At 35.8% G+C, this 18,645-nt stretch overlaps 1 protein-coding gene across 1 annotated transcript in view; it reads left to right on the top strand.

Annotated features, from left to right (window-relative positions):
• Positions 1 to 17,270, top strand: part of ZBTB10 (zinc finger and BTB domain containing 10) — a 36,466-nt gene extending 19,196 nt beyond the window's left edge. Inside the window, exons 3-6 of the mRNA XM_047783689.1 lie at positions 5,586 to 5,684; positions 11,549 to 11,725; positions 11,917 to 12,089; positions 12,363 to 17,270. Coding sequence (XP_047639645.1) covers positions 5,586 to 5,684; positions 11,549 to 11,725; positions 11,917 to 12,089; positions 12,363 to 12,668 — 755 coding nt within the window. The 3' untranslated portion in view covers positions 12,669 to 17,270. The remainder of the gene's footprint in view (positions 1 to 5,585; positions 5,685 to 11,548; positions 11,726 to 11,916; positions 12,090 to 12,362) is intronic.
• The last annotated feature ends 1,375 nt before the right edge of the window (positions 17,271 to 18,645 follow it).

Raw genomic sequence — 18,645 nt, 5'->3', positions numbered from 1 at the left:
GCCATTTAAAACAAAACATTTGGCACCCTCAGCAAGTAGAAGTCACAGAAAAGCTATCTAAACCCTGTAAGTAAGTTCAATCCCTCAGTTTTTGATTGAATTCAAATGATTGAATTTATTATTTTTGATGAGCCTTAATATTCTGGGGTGACCAGAAATGTGTTATAATCAGATAATACTTTTCTGACACCTCAAAATAGCCTTTTTGACATCATAAAAGGACATTTGGTAATAACATTTTTACTTAAATCCCCAAGAAACTAAGCAGCATGTCAGATGATAATGCTGAAAACTCATTGGCTATGGGGTAGAAACATAGCCAGTGCAACATGATAGTTGTTAAAATCACAAGTATGGCAGGAGGTACAATAGGATGTGCCTAACTCGAAAGAATTGAGTTATTCTAAGTGGTAAAATCAATAGAAAGGGGGAGTATAGTAAGGGGAGATGAAGTTAGGTCAGTAGGTTAGGACCAGATTGTGATTCTCTTTGTTTGACATGGTAATAAATTGTGGATTTTATTTTACAGACTCTGAGGCAGTGAGAGGTTTTAAATTAGAGATTTGATCTGTGTGTCTTTGACAGAAAAATATTTGGAGGGTGTTGTTCATGGATTGGAGTGGGAAGTGTCCTGAGGAGACTTGTTAAGTTAAGCCGAGTCTTAGAAGAAGATAACAGCCTCGATTGGATAGGGCAAAGAAACAGTAGAGCATAGTCTAAGATGATGCTCTCACTTGGGTCATAGAGTTTGGGGGTAAAGGGAGACTACTATTCATTGAGTGTCTAGGTTGCTATAGAACTGTCAAGTGGCTTTATATAATACATTTACAACTGAATTTTCTCTTCCTGATAGCAGTGAGTGAAGAGAAAAAATTGTACCTGTTTATGGAAAAAAAAACAAAAAACTATCTTCAGAGAAGAGAAATTTGATGCTACTGTATATATTTACATGAAATTGAAAGTTGAATAGATCTTACTGAGTTTTTGTAGAATGGGTTTTTATTTCTTTTTTATATTTATTTATTTTTATTTATTTATTTATTTTTTGGTCGTTTTAGAGCTCTACCATGGTATATAGAAGTTCCCAGGCTAGGGATAGAATCTGAGGTACAGCTGCCTGCCTACATAACAGCCACAGCAGTGCAGGATCCCTTAGTTGAGTCTGTGACCTATACCACAGTTCATGGTAGTGCCTGATCTTTAATCCAATGTGAGAGGCCAGGGATCAAACCCGAATCCTCGTGGATCCTAGTTGGGTTAATGTCCATTGAGCTATATATAACAGGAAGTCTGTGTTTTTTTTGGTTTTTTTAAATTTCTATAACCTTGATTTCTGATGTCCTCTCACATATTTCATTCTTTTCAAGAATATTTGTGTTTTAAGAAAATCTGGATTAGTCTGTACCTGCCTCATGTTTAGAATTTGGAGAACCAAAAGCAAGTGGTCAGGGAGACTGCCTTCCCCACGTAGCTTTGTGTAGTCCTTGTGGGCAGGTGCTGTACTATGTACGGATGATTGGGAGCAGTGCTAGCTAGCCCACTGTGGTCCAAGAGAAACCTCACTTAACAACATCATGATTTATGTTGCACTTTATTTTTTTTCTTTTTCTTTTTTTTTTTTTTTTGCTTTTTTTAGGGCTGCACTCTCAGTATATGGAGGTTCCCAGGCTAGGGGTCCAGTCACAGCTACAGCTGCTGGCCTACACCACAGCCACAGGAACACAGGATCTGAGCCACATCTGCAACCTACATTACAGCTCACGGCAACACTGGATCCTTAACCCACTGGGTGAGGCCAGGGATCGAACCCACAACCTCATGATTCCTAGTCAGATTCATTTCCCCCGCACCATGAAGGGAACTTTAAATTGTATGCATTATTTTTATTTATTAATGTTACTTTTCATGGCAGTTTTTTGTGAAGTGGGTAAATACTAATCTTCGTGAAGAAAATAAAGTTATTGTTATAAATTTGGGAGACAGATTTTTATTATTTTTAATCTCATGCTCTTTCTATTGTTTGATAATCAGGTTTTTAAAAACCCATGAGTAAGATGTCATTTTGTTTTAAGACTACAAACATGGTTAGGCAGTTCCATTGTGGCTCAGTGGTAACAAACCTGACTAGTATCCATGAGGACACAGGTTCGATCCTTGGTCTCACTCAGTGGGTTGGGGATCAGGGGTTGCCGAGAGCTGTGATGAAGGTCGCAGGCTTGCATCCTGAGTTGCTGAGGCTGTGGTGTAGGAAGGCAGATACAGCTCCTGTTCTACCCCTAGCCTGGGAACCTCCATATGCCATGGTGTGGCTCTTAAAAAAAAAAAGGCACGCAAACGTGGTTAGAGAATTAACCAAAAAAAAAAATAATGTGGAAGTTGCTTTGAAGATAGCCAAAAATGTGTTACTGTAAAGAACAGTGACACCTAGTAAACTAAGTACACTTTAAGATTTTGGAGATGTTTTTATTAAATAGGTTAATATTGTGAATGCTGGTTTGGCAGAGTGTTGGTAGATTTATTTTTAGCAATATGTATCAAGTATCACTAAGAAAGTAAGTTTAAGATGGGTATACTTTGTTTCTGCACTCTCATTTCCAGCACTGCAAATTGTACTTTATTTATTTATTTATTTTGATTGCCCACCTTTTGCCAGGTTTGCTTCTCATATTGTCACAAGGCAATGTGATATGGTTAGTAAACAGTGCAGCACTCTGCACTAGCATACATAATACCTGCTATTATCTTATGAAACTAATGTTTTTAATAGTTTTTCAAGAAAGGTATTTTGTCTTCAAAGAGATCTCAGTCTTTTTTGATAAGTTTAAATGAGAAGGATTTCCATAGGAAGGTCATGAATGTCACAAAAGCAAAGTATATTAGAGTTTATTTTTTATTTTTATTTTTTTGCCATTTGTTGGGCTGCTCCCTCGGCACATGGAGGTTCCCAGGCTAGGGGTCCAGTCTGAGCTGTAGCCACCGGGCCTACGCCAGAGCCACAGCAACTCGGAATCCAAGCCACATCTGCGACCTACACCACAGCTCACGGCAATGACAGATCCTTAACCCACTGAGCAAGGCCAGGGATCGAACCTGCAACCTCATGGTTTCTAGTCGGATTCGTTAACCACTGAGCCACGATGGGAACTCCTAGAGTTTATTTTTCAATCCAATACCTCTTTGAGAAAGAGATGATGACCAAGAGTTCCTAGTGAAACAGTTCATTCTTATATCAAGTGAATGGTTGGTTGCCTGGCTTCTGTCCTATTCATATCAGTGCAACTGATTAAAAACAAGTTGCTAGGCAATTTGGCTGGCTTTGAATAAGGTATAGCAATGATATGATGTATTGATTCCTGAATTAAGTGTGCTTTTATGAAAGTTTATTGTCAACTTGAAAGAGCTCACCTATTTTCAGATTTATTTTTGGTGTCAAGAACCAAGTGATTGATACTTTTCAGAAGAGATTTAATATTTGTAACATGGGTATGATTATGTTAATGTACACAGAATACACTTGGCATCTATTAAGCTTTTTAGGTTGAAGTGATCTGTACTTAGTGTCTATGTAGGATTAAAGATCACAAATTCTAAAACTTTAGAGGAGGGTAGGAGATAGGAAATGTCTCTTTTAAGAACTAGCTGAGGAAAGCCTTCAACAAATCACTATAGAATGTTACATAAATGGAAACAACCAGTATTTACAAACCTCATTGGCAGAATTTTAAGAAGTGCCCTCCGAGCAGACTGTACATTTTAGAATAATGACTTTGGAAAAAATACTGGGAAAAGTAAAATTGTTTGGATAATTATATAATTTTTTTTGATTATTGAAATACATTTAACTTTTCGTAGGAAAGCAAAGCCACTAAATCTGTTATTTTCAGTTTATGAATGCTTTATTTAGTATTATACACCCGAAAACTGAGAAATTATGCTCAAGTTAAATTAGTAACACAAGTTGCAAAGGGCAGACTAATCAAGCCAGCATTTAATGACCATTGTTGAAAAGTCTTTTATTTATCATGCATTATGATAAACACTGGAAAAATAAAATATAAACAATATCCCTGCTCTCAAGGAACAGGAAAGGAGTCTGTGTCTATTTACTGTTCTTGCTTTCCACAAGAACTACTGTGCATTCTCCTGATTTCCAGCCTATTTACTCTAGGCAGTAGCCTTACATTTTACTATTCTACATTAGAGAAAATAAAAGCTAATAGACCTTTAGAATGTTTTAAAGTGCCTGTCTTCAAACTTCTGTATATACTGCTTGTGCTATGCGTTTGGATCCCAGGCTCCCTAGGAATCTTACAAAATTGATAATTTCTTCTCTTTGCAGTATTTCTTCAGTATATTCTCCCTTTCTTTGTGATTTCTTCCTTTTAGCATTTAAACATGTTTATTAATTTCACCTTTAACCCCCCCAACCTCTTATCCTCTTATCCTCTCTTTACAGTATTATCTCTCTAATTCATTTTCCATTCACAACACAGGCCACTGTCAGCTCTTTCTCTTTGCTAGCTGATCCACCAATATCATTCTCACTGAGATCACCAGGTGACCTCCAAGGTGCTCAGTATGTATTCTTGAATTCTTGGCAGTATAGGATGGTCTTGATGGGAGGTAGAGGAGAGATTGTCCATTGAAAGCAGCATTTGAAAAATGTCTTCAGAGACTTGCATTTGAGAGAGTAGATAGTACCACTGGGATTCACAAGTAGGAATCTAAATATTAGGTTAGGACCTGGTATTCTAAATTGAGGAGTTTGAAGATTATCCTAGAAACTGGTGAACTATTGAAGATTTTAAGTAAAGTAGCAGTATTAGTTCTACGTTTGGAATAATCTTTCTGGCAATGTTGTGGAAAATGAAGTATAAACACTATGTTTTGGAAGCAAGGAACCAAAAAACTGCTTTGGTAATTCACTAACTAATCCAGGAGAATAATAAGTGCCTGCATTAAGGCAGCAATTGAGGAAAAGAAGAGATGGAACAGATTCAAGGGAAATTAACAGATTGCATCCAAAAACACTCATTAATATGCCCTTCTATGCTCCTTTCCCATATTTCAAGATTAACTCTTTTAAGAATTACCTCTTCTCTGAAATCTTCATCTAATCTAGTATTAATTGGTCTTTTCCACTTCTGAACCAATGCAAAAACAATGATGTTCTCTTCATCTAGTACTTTGTACTAGCAGTAGCAGCTGTCTTTTGGGTTGTCAGGCATCATAATTATAACAACTGGCCTGCATTACCTAATTAAATTTCTTTATCAAATCTATGATATAGGTTGATGCATATGAGGAATCTGAGGCATGTGCTCATACAGATGAGCTCTGCTTTAAAGCTCATATCTATCCAGTACAGTGTACTTATTGTTGAGTTAAATACACTTATTCTTGTGGTTGAAAAACATGTCATATGCTTTTGTGCCTTGTAGCATTAAGCACATAATGGACATTCAATACTTGGAGATACCCTCTATTTAGTCTGCGTAAGAAACAATTCCAAGAAGAAGATGATGTTTTGGGTGATGGCTATGGTGTGGCTGTAAATAACAGATTATTCATTATCTCCTTTTCAGATCTGGATGGTGCTCTACTCTCAGGGCCAGATTGTGATAGGAATGTGAATACAAATTTATTGGCTGAAGCCGGCTCTGGTCAAGATGGAGGTGATGCTGGTAGGTACAAAAGAATTTTGTTTAACAGGAGTACTTTTAAGAGGATTTGAAGATTGGAAGTGGTTTGTGTATGTGTGTATTAAGGACCTATTGTAGTTTCTTTTCCTGAAAGTGTCAGGTATATGCACTTTCAGTCTGTGGCAACTATGTAGATTACAGAATTTAGAAGTCTGGTAAATAAAAATGGGTAGGTATTTGTTTGTTGGAGGGGGTCATTAAGAGTTGATAAAACTCTTAATTATTAGAAGTAATTAAGTTAATAGAGCTTTCAGCTTTCTGCTAGTATATAGATGGAATGATAATGGTAATTATCAGAATGGTTAACTGATATATTTTAATTAGCATTGATGTAAAATAATAGTATGGTTGTTGATGGCTATAGAAAATGTTAGTTCTAGATACTAATATTTATAACTACTATTTTAAAGGGAACATGAAGACAAAGAATCCATGAATATTCCAAGGAATAATATGTATGTTATAAGTAAATTAAAAAGGGAGAAAGCTTTCTTTACAGAAGAATGCCAAGCTAATAATAGAAGAAGGATAGAATTGGAAAAATATCTGTTTTCAACCTCCACAGGAAATAATTCAAGATCATCATATAGATAGTAAGCCCCTGCTTACCCCATGATTGGGCAAAAGGTTGTTGTAAGAGCATATTCACATGGTCTTAGTATCATACCTTAGGTTACCTTCAACAATCACAAAGGGGAAAGGATAACTTTACAATAAAGAGATCTGATGAACATTACCATAATGAAATTATTCAACTTAGTACTGGTAATAAAAGAACTGAAGTAATGTCTCCTAATATGATGCACTAGCTGGCACACATCAACTGTGTAGTATACTTTGCAAAATATATCACTTAACTCTAATTATGAGGGGGAAAAAACAGATCTCTAAATCCACCAAGTCCACATTCTAAAATGTTAATGCCAGAAAAGACAAGCATAAGAACTGCTACGTTGAAGGAGACCAATGAGACCAACTAAATGCATTTTGGCATTATGTCAATGTTGATTACATCATTGATCCAAAAAAAAAAAATGAAGCCTTTTGGAAATAGTTAAAAATGTAAATATGTAGTATGGGTTATGTGATAGTGTAACAGTTTAAAAATTATTGAATATGATAAAAAGCATTGTGGTTTTTTTATGTAAGAGTTCTAAAAGATGCTCTATTCAGGGATGAAGCAATAAAGCATGTAAGTTGTTCTCAAATACTGCATAAAAGTGTATGTGTATACATAGAGACAAAGCACATGTAACAAAGCTAACAATTATTGAATATACATAAAGGGATACGGATATTCACTGAATCAACTTCTGTAGCTTTGGAAATCTTTAAAAAATTGATGGAGACCAAGACAACTATGGGTACTCCTTATATAAACCTGCCAGAGGCTTTTGAATACAGTTTGCACTGACCAAAATTAAGCCGTAATTCTTAAGAAATTGCCTGGAGGTGGTTTCTCTTAAACTGTTGATAGGTTGAATTTTGAAGACCTGTTTCTTGTACAGAAAATCACTAATAGTGCCAAAGGTACTTTATTGCACTTTCTTTCTTGGTTTAGAAATTTAGTTCAAGAATGTAATAAGTTGGGCAGGTGAATTCATAAAATTTCAAATTTGTGCACATAAACATTTTCAGTAGAGAATGGTCCGTATAGTAAATCTTACTCTCAAAAAAAAGCAAACCCTTGAAGTTCCCTTGTGACACAGTAGGTTAAATATCCGGCTTTGTCACTGCAGCGGCACACGGGTTCAGTCCCTGGCCTGAGTACTTCTGCATGCTGGGGGGGGGGGCAGGGGGAATCCTTGATTTAGAGTCGTTTCTGTTTAGAAGACATTCTGATACATTAATTGGTTTCTTTGCAACTGAAACTGCTTTCTGTTATGATCTTGATTTCAAAAACATTGCTTTCTTGGAGTTCCTGTTGTGGCGAAGTAGAAACAATCTGACTAGGAACCATGAGGTTGCAGGTTCGATCCCTGGCCTTGCTCTGTGGATTAAGGATACAGCAAGCCTCGAGCTGTGGTGTAGGTCGCAGATGTGGCTGGAATCCTGCATTGCTGTTGCTGTGGTGTAGGGCAGCAGCTATAGCTCCGAGTCAACCCCTACCTAGCCTGGGAACCTCCATATGCCACAAATGCCACCCTAAAAAGCAAAAACAAACAAAAAAAACCCCATTGCTTTCTTCCTAGTTTGCCATTATGGAATAATGTACCCAGAAGGATATTTTTGAATAGTAAGCACAATTATGAAGTAGATCTTAATGATCCTTGAATTGGAAAGGCAGTACCTTTTTTTTTCTTCAATTTTTTTCAAAGGATTATTTTATCAAATTGTTTGAACATTAAATTTATCCTTGCTGGCAGTCCAAATACTTACCTGAAATTAACTATTTGTGTATTTATTTTTTATCTTTTTTTTTATTTTAGTCTTGTGTGTGTTTATTTTCATTGGCAGAATTTTCTGGTGACACTCAGACTGCCATAAGAGAAACTTTTCTTTTGTGCTGCCGTTTTTGAGCATTTAAATTTTGGTTTGTTTGGGTTGTAGATTTCTTTTGTTGTTGAAGTCTGTGTTCTTTATTTGTAACAATTGCATTTTAATTTTCTATATCCTCAAACTCCTGAGTTTTCTATTTTTTCCTTCCACTCAAAGGTTTTGCCTTTGTTCAAGTTGCTTTTAGTACTTCCTAAAAGGAATTTCTACTGGTTATAAGAATTTAGAGAGATGAAAGAAGTTTGGGTTGAGGCTTTCTTTTTTTTTTTTTTTTTACTTTTTAGGGTCCCACCTGCAGCATATGGAAGTTCCTGGGCTAGGGGTCAAACTTGCCAGTCAGATCCTAGCTGCATTGGGGTCAAATCTGACAGTCAGATCCTAGCTGCATCACAGCAGTTCTGGATCCTTAAAACACTGAAGAGGCCAGGGATCAAACCCACATCCTCATGTATACTGGTTGGGTTTTGTTACCACTGAGCCACAGTGGGAACTCTGGGGATGAGCCTTTTTAATTTGAATTAACATTTTGTATTCTAGATGGTTCTCTTGTCTGAACCATGGACGCTTTTTATCATCACTGAACATCTCTAGTATTATAAAATCTATATTTCTGAATATTGGTTTATCAATTCATCAATTGTTTTATTTAGGGCTGTTTTCTTTTTATGTAGTAAACTATTTAGTTGTATATCAGCATATTTAACATGATTTTTGAGGTTAGTTTTCCAAGGATTTTTGAGCAAGTGAAGAATATGTACATGTTAGCGTTTGCTGGATACAGCTATTCAGCAAATAATTGTGTATGAATTAGTGGACATTAGAAATACTGATGTGAGTAGACAGGCATAGTCCTTGCTCTTAGAGCTGCCTTTGTTTTGCACTGATTTGTAGGGTTTTTTTGTTCTGTTTTGTTTTTTTTGTCTTTTTAGGTCCCCATCAAGGCATATGGAGGTTCTGAGGCTAGGGGTTAAGTCAGAGCTGTAGCTGTGGACTTACACCACAGCTGTAGCAATGCAGGCTCCAAGCCTAGTCTGTGACCTACACCACAGCTCAACAGCAACATTGGCTCCCTAACCCACAAGGCCAGCGGATCCAACCTGAGTCCTCATAGATGCTAATGAGATTCGTTTCTGCTGAGCCATCATGGGAACTCCTGTTTTGTACTGATTTAGACAAGCTCTATAAGCCATGAAGCTCAAACTTTATTTAGAAGTGTGAAACTGAAAATTGATAGATTAATCTTCACAGGCTACTACCCCCAACCTTATCTCCATTTCACACTCACCTAAAGTGATTTCTCACTTAGTAGGATTCTGAGACTTTTACCCCAAACATTATTACCTTACAGTTAAATTGTATACTTAGGGATTCACAGGGCTTTCCTAGCATTAAAAAAAAGTGGGTGAAGGCAAGTTCCCATTGCTGTGTAGCGACTGGTCAGTGCAAACCTGACTAGTATCCGTGAGGATGTGGGTTTGATCCCTGGCCTTGCTCAGTGGGTTAAGGATGTAGCGTTGCCATGAGCTATGATGTAGGCGACAGATGCAACTCGGATCCCATGTTGCTGTGGTGTAGGCCAGCAGCTACAGCTCCGATTCAACCCATAGTGTGGGAAACTCCGCATGCCACAGGTGCGGCCCTTAAAAAAAAAAAAAAAAATGGGTGAAGGTATTCCAAGTTTTAAACAATTTACAATAACAGTAATGAAGTACAATTTTTAAGTACCTTAGAGGTCTTTTTGTATTGTTGGGTATTAATACTTTTTCCTTAAGAGGGAAATCTTAAGTTCTTTGTTTAAAGATGGCAATGTATCTGGCAAATAGATTCAGGAAATCGAATTCTTAGGAAACCCTTTTGGCAAGCATTCTCTTATAGAAGCATGTTAATGGGAGGAAAATTACTAAATTGCTGTACGAGCTATGCGTATATCCTAGAAAGGAGTGTTCCAGGCAGAGAAAAGAGTCAAGTGCAAAGGCCTTGAAGTGGGAGCCATTTCACCTTGTTGGGAACAGCACAGAGGCCAGTGTGATTGAAATAGAGTGACCAGGGAGTTCGGTTGTGGCTCAGCTGGTTTTGAATCCAACAAGTATCCATGAGGATGCATGTTCAATTCCTGGGCCTTGCTCAGTGGGTTAAGGATCTGGCATTGCTGTGAGCTGTGGTGTAGGTCACAGACATAGCACAGATCCCGAGTTGCTGTGGCTGTTGTGTAGGCCAGCAACTGCAGCTCTGATTCAACCCCTACCCTGGGAGCTTCCAAATGCCCCAGGTGAGGCCCTAAAAACCAAACAGGAAAAAAAAAGAGAGAGAGAAAATATAGTGACCAAGGGGATAGTAGGGAAGCAAGAGCTAGACCAGGTAAGGCGTTATAATATATTGGATGTCTTGAGCTTTTACTATGAGTTAGTCCTTGCAGGCTTTTGAGTGGAGTAGCACCTGGCTCTGATCTAAAGTTTTAAAGGAATACCTGATTGCTATGTTGAGAATAAACTCTAGGAAGGCAACACAGTGTGATCCTGGAGATAAGATGATGGCTATTAAAAATAATTGAGGTAACAGTTAATGTTTGGTTGGTTTAAGGTGGCTATAGTTAGGAGGGTTTAAGATATTTTCACATTGCCAAAGGATTCCTGGATCCAAGGTACTACATACATACTCAAGATGAAATTGAATGCAATGGAGATAATTCCTGTTTGCACTCTGAAGATCCCCAGGAGCAAATTTCCTAAGGGACACTGACCCTTTTGGATTTTCATTGATTTAAGGTTAAAGTTAGGTTTTGATGAATCCCCAAATTCATTGTTACCTTGTCCCACTGTGTCTGAAATAACAAACAAGGGTCTAACAGTAAAAGAACTTTACGTTTGCAATTACCCTGTATTTATATTCTTCATCCTCAGCCCATCTTTCTATACTGGTTCATTTTAAAAGAAGATACTGTGATTGTTTCCAGGACAAGAGGAGACCGTCTCATTCCACAGCCAGGCTTCTGGGTGATAGTCTTAAATGATAGACTAGTTTATAAACAGCAACCGTTAAGGGTAGTTTTATGTGGCCTCCACATACCATTAAATAAATACTCAGATTTATTTCACTGCATTTTTTCTTCCCATGGTTGAATTATATTTTAAACTTTAGTTAGTTCGCCTGCCCACCAGCATATTAGAAATTAGGATAATAATAATATGAGGCAGTCTTAGTTTTAGATTAAAATGTATAGTTTTTTAAAGCTATTTTATAGTTATTCTGTCATAATGCTCATATAAATTTTCTGGGTTTTTTTTAATTCTAATAAGAGACATATTTATTACCATCATTACATCAAAACCACTTTTCAATTGTATTTTTAGGTCCTTCACATGATTTCAAATATGGCCTGATGCCTGGCCCCTCAAGTGATTTCAAGTATGGATTGCTACCAGGTACTTCAAATGATTTCAAGTATGGATTGATACCAGGTGCTTCTAATGATTTCAAGTATGGATTATTGCCTGAATCTTGGCCAAAACAAGAAACTTGGGAAAATGGCAAGTATTAAGTCGCACCGCTACAGAATTCTTAATATTTTTTACCAATTAAAAGCTGCTACATTCTGGGTTTTAAAAAACTCGTCATGATAATCCTTGTTCTCAGGGATAGATAAGCCTTTTTCTGTTTAATATATAATAAGTATATTTCTGTTTAATATGTAATAAGTTTTTTTTTTCAATTCTCAAAGGTGAATCATCTCTAATCATGAACAAGTTAAAATGCCCTCATTGTAGCTATGTAGCCAAATACAGACGAACACTAAAAAGGCATTTGCTCATTCATACGGGAGTCAGATCATTTAGCTGTGATATTTGTGGAAAACTGTTTACTCGCAGAGAACATGTAAAAAGACATTCCCTGGTAAGTAACTTTAAATGTAACTGATCTTTGAGAGAGACTTTTTTATGTCTGTGAAGTTTAAGGTATTTTAACACTATTACCTGCAAATTTATGGAAAGTAGATTATTAATTGCTTTAAAAAATGAATGTGATTTATAAACCAGCACTAACCTTGATATAGAAAAAAAATGGTGTATTTACTTACCATAAGTGGGAGGTTTAATTTGAGTAGTTCAAATGCATTATATTGTCTGTACTATCCTTACATTGGATTTTTTTCCCCCCTTGAATTAGGTGCATAAAAAGGATAAAAAATACAAATGTATGGTGTGTAAGAAGATCTTCATGTTAGCAGCCAGTGTTGGAATAAGACATGGATCTCGACGCTATGGTGTTTGTGTAGACTGTGCAGATAAATCACAACCAGGAGGGCAAGAAGGTGCAGATCAGGGACAGGATACAGATTTCCCTCGGGATGAAGAATATGAGGAGAATGAAGGAGGAGAAGCTGATGAAGAGCTGGTTGATGATGGAGAAGATCAGAATGATGCATCTCGATGGGATGAATCAGGAGATGTTTGTATGTCTCTAGATGACTAACTGACCTACTATACTCCTCAAGGATGCTGCATTTGGACATAATATGAATCAACAATTTGAATTGTTGAACTTGAAGGCTTGCAAAATATGGTACATGCTGGATGGTAGTTATGTTGCTGTGAAAACTGTAGGGTCAAAGCCTTATAGCAAAAAAAATTTTTTTTTTTTATATTTGCACAGGACTGTACAGCAAACAACCTTGTGGTTGGAATACATGGAGTCCACACATCTTCAGTCAGTTATCAAAGTAAAAGTATTTTTTATTTATAGGATATACAGTAACTGTTTGGGTCCTATGAACATGTAGTACCTGTACTTAAAAGCTTACATTCATGTGCCACTTTGACATGAATGAAGAAAATCCATCTATTACAGTACAGTGACAGCTGACCTAATTACTCTGTCCATCAAACCACTCAGGCTAGTTTGTACTAGTAGAGTTTTGTTTCTATTTTTATTTTTATTAATTTTATTTTTTTTAATACAGATTTTCAGTGAGGGGCCTTTTCAACCCCATTGGTTCTACTTTTCTGTATTTTCCATTTTAATTTGCTTCATAACTTAAACCAAGTCTTTTCTAGTCTTAGGTATTATTTCTCAATTTTATGATGCTGATGGGCATGTTTATAAGAACTGGAGAGGTAATTTATTGGAATGAACTGACTTCCTCCGTTCCCCCTTTCCTTTTTGACATGAATTTTACTACTTTACAAATGAAGAATGATGTTGCAAAATACCGTGGCGAGGTTGACAAATACCACTAAAATGATTATGACTTAGAAGTAACTTTCTCCTGCTGCTCTAATCTGATAAATGGTTACTATATGACGTTTTCTGACAAGGCATTTGGTTTTGGGTATCTGTTACTTTGGCACTACTCTTGTTTTCTTTTCTTTTTGCCAGTGTACTATACCTCAGTCCTATTTAAAAAGAAATCTAATCGAAAGAAAAGTCATAGAAACAATAAGTAAATTGATTTGTTTTATAATTTATCCTCCATGTCCAGTTTGGTTAGTTTGTTATGCAATATAAGTGAAATACCAGGTTTTCTCCTGTGCCCTTTTTTATCATTAAAATTAACACAAAAAGTGCATTCTCTTGTTTCATACTTACTGGGATATTCAGTGTTCTGAAACTATTATAGATAAAAATTAATTTATTTTTCAATTCCTTGAGGTCGCTAAACCTTGATATATCTTTCTAGTAAGCACCATGATTCAACAATATACAAATCTTACAAATAAAATACTGAGAGGCTTTACAGTGTATTATTCTGTTAACTAAATTCTTCAGGGTACAAGGGATGATGCATTAAGTTGAAATTGCCAGATTTATTTAGCCTGATGACAGATGAATTAGCTGATTGACTCACAGCAACATTTCACATAATTGATATTAACACGCACGACATTTATCAGGAACATATTATATATTATATAAGATTGAGGGATATCATATTTTCAGCTTTCTTTTAAATAGAAATTCAGTATATTTTCCTATTTTATATCAGGTAACTAAATTATGCTAGTCGTGTGGAAAAAATTGCAAAGTACACTTTGACAGACATAATCTTTTTGGTGCTCTATCTGATCAAAGTTGAAAAGTTGATACATTTTTTAAGAGACAGGCTTTCTCACTTCACTGTCTCTGATTTCAGTAGAATAATGGTTTAATGTTAGACATTGATGCATCTACTTGGATCAATCAAAGATAAAGTGCAGTTAAATGGTTAGATGCATCGTTTATCATCTAAACTTGACCATGGTTTCTACAAAACTGAAAAACTGACATGAATAGTTTTGGTTTGATTTTTGTTTAAGACTGAAGATTACATATTATTCTCAGTGTTCTAGACAAAAGAGTAAAATGTAATTCTGGTGGGGTCCAAAGTAGATGTTAGTTGGGCAAAGATACTATGAATGGAAAGTATTTTAAAACGTAAAATGTTCTGCTTTGTGAATATGTAAGTATAGTATAAAGATTTCTTTCATCCCACTTATCCCTCTCCTTTAAAATAAACCATAGTTTACAATTGGTAGATCTGTCTATATATAAATATATATTAAAGAGAAAAGATATATATCTGAAAATCACCTAAATCTGCTTTATTAGATTACAGTTCACTTATTGCATAGAAACTGGACTTGGCTTTACATTCTTAATGTACTTTACTTTTCCTTAAGATATGAACTTAACTCTTTAAACTGAATTTTCTTTTACTACTTAAATCATTTATGTATATCTGGTAAATTATGACCAAATTTTTGTTATAGATTGCGTACAGTAAATTGAAATACACACTTGGTACACTACGGGATTGTTGTGCTTTTGTTTTGGTTTTAGTTGGAAATAAGGTTTGATGTAGATGGCTTGTTACTGTTAATTTAAAATATTCTATAATTATTGTCCATTACTTTTTATGTTGTGTTGTGACAGATTTGGCTATATTTTTAGTCAACTGAAATATACTTTAAGAGTTTGTTTTTAGAAAGGTAATCCAAAGGAAAAAATGTTTATACTCTTGAATATATTAGCCTCAGCCTATATGAAAATTTCTTCCTTAAAGTAAACATTTTACCAGAAACAGAATTGACAGATTTTTGTACTTGCTGACTGCCTAACTTATTTTGTTTCATGATCTTGAGGGGACTGCCTTTTTCCTTCTAGATCTTTTTAAAAAATAGTTTAGTACTAAGGTATACTACTGGATGTTTCTATTTTTTTAAGTATATTCTTTTTCTGACTTACAGTACAATTTCAGGAAGTTGCTAGATACTAAGAACTTACGATTGGTCTCAGAGAGGTAACAGTGGAATACTCATAATTTTGTCTGTAGAGCCCTGGCAGAATTATGTGTTAGACACTTGCTGAATTTTTCTCTTGTAACTTATATTTTAAATGAAAAATATTTTAGAGCTTTTATTTAATGAAGGGGAAGAGTATAAACTGTTTATTACTTATTCATTTTGTAGTAACAGACCCTCTCATGCAAGTCAAGATCGTGTATTATTTCTTAGGCTTCTCAGAGACAGTTATTTCCATATGGAACCCTGCCTTTTCATTGTTATTGGCCCTCCCTTTTCATATTCATAAATGTTTTGCTAAATTTTAGCACCCTAGCAATTAAAAGCTAAAAAAAAAATTATAGGAAGAGAAAAACTGAACAGTAATGAGTAGCTTTGAAATTTAGGGTGGGGAAACATGAGCTGGCTTTTGTAGAGCCATCCTGATGGAGAAGAGTGGGTTTAATGATTTAATTGATGTAAAGCGCTTAGAACACTGATGCATAACAAGGGCATGATACATCTTAGATATTTAGTAAAACATGGGAACCAAGAGGAAAAGATGGGAAAGGGGGCGGGGGAAGAGAAAAAATAAGGAATGAAAAGATTGGAGCTTAGAAACTTATATTAACATGCTATATTCTAAAAGGCCTGAAGATGACTGGAGTAGTATAATGTAAGGGAAAGTGTGATGAAGGATGGGTCTTAAATCATAAAATTTATTTATGTTTTTAGGATGTCAACATAGGATTAAAATTATTTTTCGGAATATTCCAAAAGCTAGTTTGATGTTTAGTGCCTGCACGTGCCATTGCGCTTTACATTATCTTGTTGAATTCCCTTACTATATAGTAGGTGCTATTTGTCCCCATTTTATAGAAGAGGAAGGGCTCCATGAAATTTGCCTAATTTAATTTGCCTAATGTAACACAGTTACTAAGTGATGGGGCTGTGTTTTGACCAGGTCTGATTTTGAAGCCCATGCTCTTTTTAGGGGGCTCTATTGCTCCATTAAATCACTTTTGTAAAATTTCAGCTCTTTAAAGGACATCTGTGTATGGAAACATCTTTTCCCTAAAACACAGCTATGTTAGGAATTTGAGTGTCTAATCCTTCCTCCCCCGAATATCCTTACTACTCTTTTCTCCTAATATAGCAATTGTTGTATCACATGACTATAAACAAGATACCCAACCTTAGCGTAGCACATGCTATTAATTGGCTGTGGCATTTTCATTTTTCAAAGGATGGTTTTTAACTGAAGAATTAGATGTGAACCCCAGTTTCTGTGCCGTTCAGTCACCCAGATCCTTAAACTTAACTATGGTACATAATATACATGCTTAGAACTAACAGGTGTTTTTTTCTTAGTCACTTTAGAATTGAAAAAGTTTTTTTCCTGCTGTATCCCTACTTTGAAGTGAAGTTAAACCATTCTAGGTAGTTTAAAATATTAGGGATAAGCACACCGTAAAAGATGTTTTCTAGCCCTGTATTTTACGACATTGGATACTTAAAATTCGGAGTATGCTCGCTCTTGAGGACAAAATTTGGGGTTGAGAGGGATGGTTGAGGCCATTATGAAATGGGAGAATCAGCATTTTAAACACTGTAAACATAAACACTTTCTTCTGCCTGCTGTTTGTAAAAGCTCTTGGGGAAGATCTTTTACGAAGACCAATTTTTTAATGTAATTTACCTACCTAGTATAAGTGTCCTAAGACATGTATGTAAACTTCCAAGACTGTTTTGTCTGTGTATTTAGAAAATACACAAGAATCTTTATCAAACCTAAAAATATAAACTTGTGAGCACTGAACTGCTTCTGGCTTTGTGAATTTTGTTGACTCTGACATTTAATGCATACTTCTTTGCTTTTAATGTATACTAATTGAGGTAGGGAAGCACCTTTGTAAACACTGACTTGAGTACAATTCAGATACCTTTGTACTGGTTTATAAGTTTGAATTATAGAATATTAAAGGGATTTTGGGGTTGTACCTTTTTAATGTGGTACATATATAGGACCCCAAACTACCTCCTAGTAATACTTGCAGAGTTGCTTTAATTAATAGTAGTGATTTGTAATCGGCATATTACTTGCCTTTCATCTTTATTACTTTGGAATTTTCTCTCTGGTTTTTTTCTTTTTTTGTGGGGCGTGGGGGGTGGGTGGGGGGGTGGCATGGTGCTCATCTTAGGCATGTAGAAGTTCCCAGGCAGAGGGGTTGAACCTGCACCACAGCAGCAACCCTGGCATCTGCAGTGACAATGACAACTTGGATCCTTAACCCACTGTGCCACAAGAGAACTCCAGTTTTGGAATTCTAAGTTGTAGAAAACAGTGAAATGTTTCCCCTGAAATGTGCATAATATTGGAAATGGGTTGAAAAGCAAAGGAAAACTACTTCATCCTATATATCCTGCATCCTAGTAGACTAATAGATTACAAATAAATATATAAATTTTAAGACTTTGAAACTTTAATAATACAGAAAAAACTTAGGGTGGATACCTGTGGCAAATGGAAGTTCCCAGGCTAGGGGTCGAGTTAGAGCTACAGCTGCCTGCCACAGCCATAGCAATGCAAGATCTGAGCCACATCTGCAGTCTGCAAAAGTTGAAATTGAAAATCATGTTTAGCTTTATGGAAAAAAGGGCTACTTGAGCTTTTTTTCTTTCTCACTACAAATCATCAGAGACCACTGTTTGGAAGCTGGTGTAGGAAGTTCAATTATTGGGACTATACATAAGAAAATTAAAGGTCCTTCAGATCTTAGTCTATGTCATAACTATCTGAACTTTAAAGGAAGTTTTTAAATGGACTTGATATTATTCAGTTAAAGTGAATAAAAAGTAGGCTCTATAGTTGCATGATGACTTACACGATATCACTACTACCTTCTGAATATATTTTTTTCCAACAGAATCAGTTTGAAAATAAGAAAACACTAATCTTTCAAGCAAAATAGGTATGTTTTAGACTCTTAGTGAAAGAGAGGCAAAAGACAGTCTTACTTCCTGGGACATGTCTGAGCAGTTGAGAGGACAGTCTATAACATGGTCTCAAGCAAATAACGGCATTTTTTAGGTATAAAGATTTAAGAGATAACTAGTGCAGAAATGATTCCCAGAGAGGGTACTACAATGACTTTGCAGTCAGTATTAGATTCCAGGTCTCCTCAGCTCTCAGT

The sequence above is a fragment of the Phacochoerus africanus genome, chromosome 6, assembly GCF_016906955.1.
Source record: "Phacochoerus africanus isolate WHEZ1 chromosome 6, ROS_Pafr_v1, whole genome shotgun sequence".
Taxonomy (NCBI): domain Eukaryota; kingdom Metazoa; phylum Chordata; class Mammalia; order Artiodactyla; family Suidae; genus Phacochoerus; species Phacochoerus africanus.
Note: the sequence above shows the minus strand (reverse complement) of the source record. Positions and strands in the feature narration are given on the sequence as shown.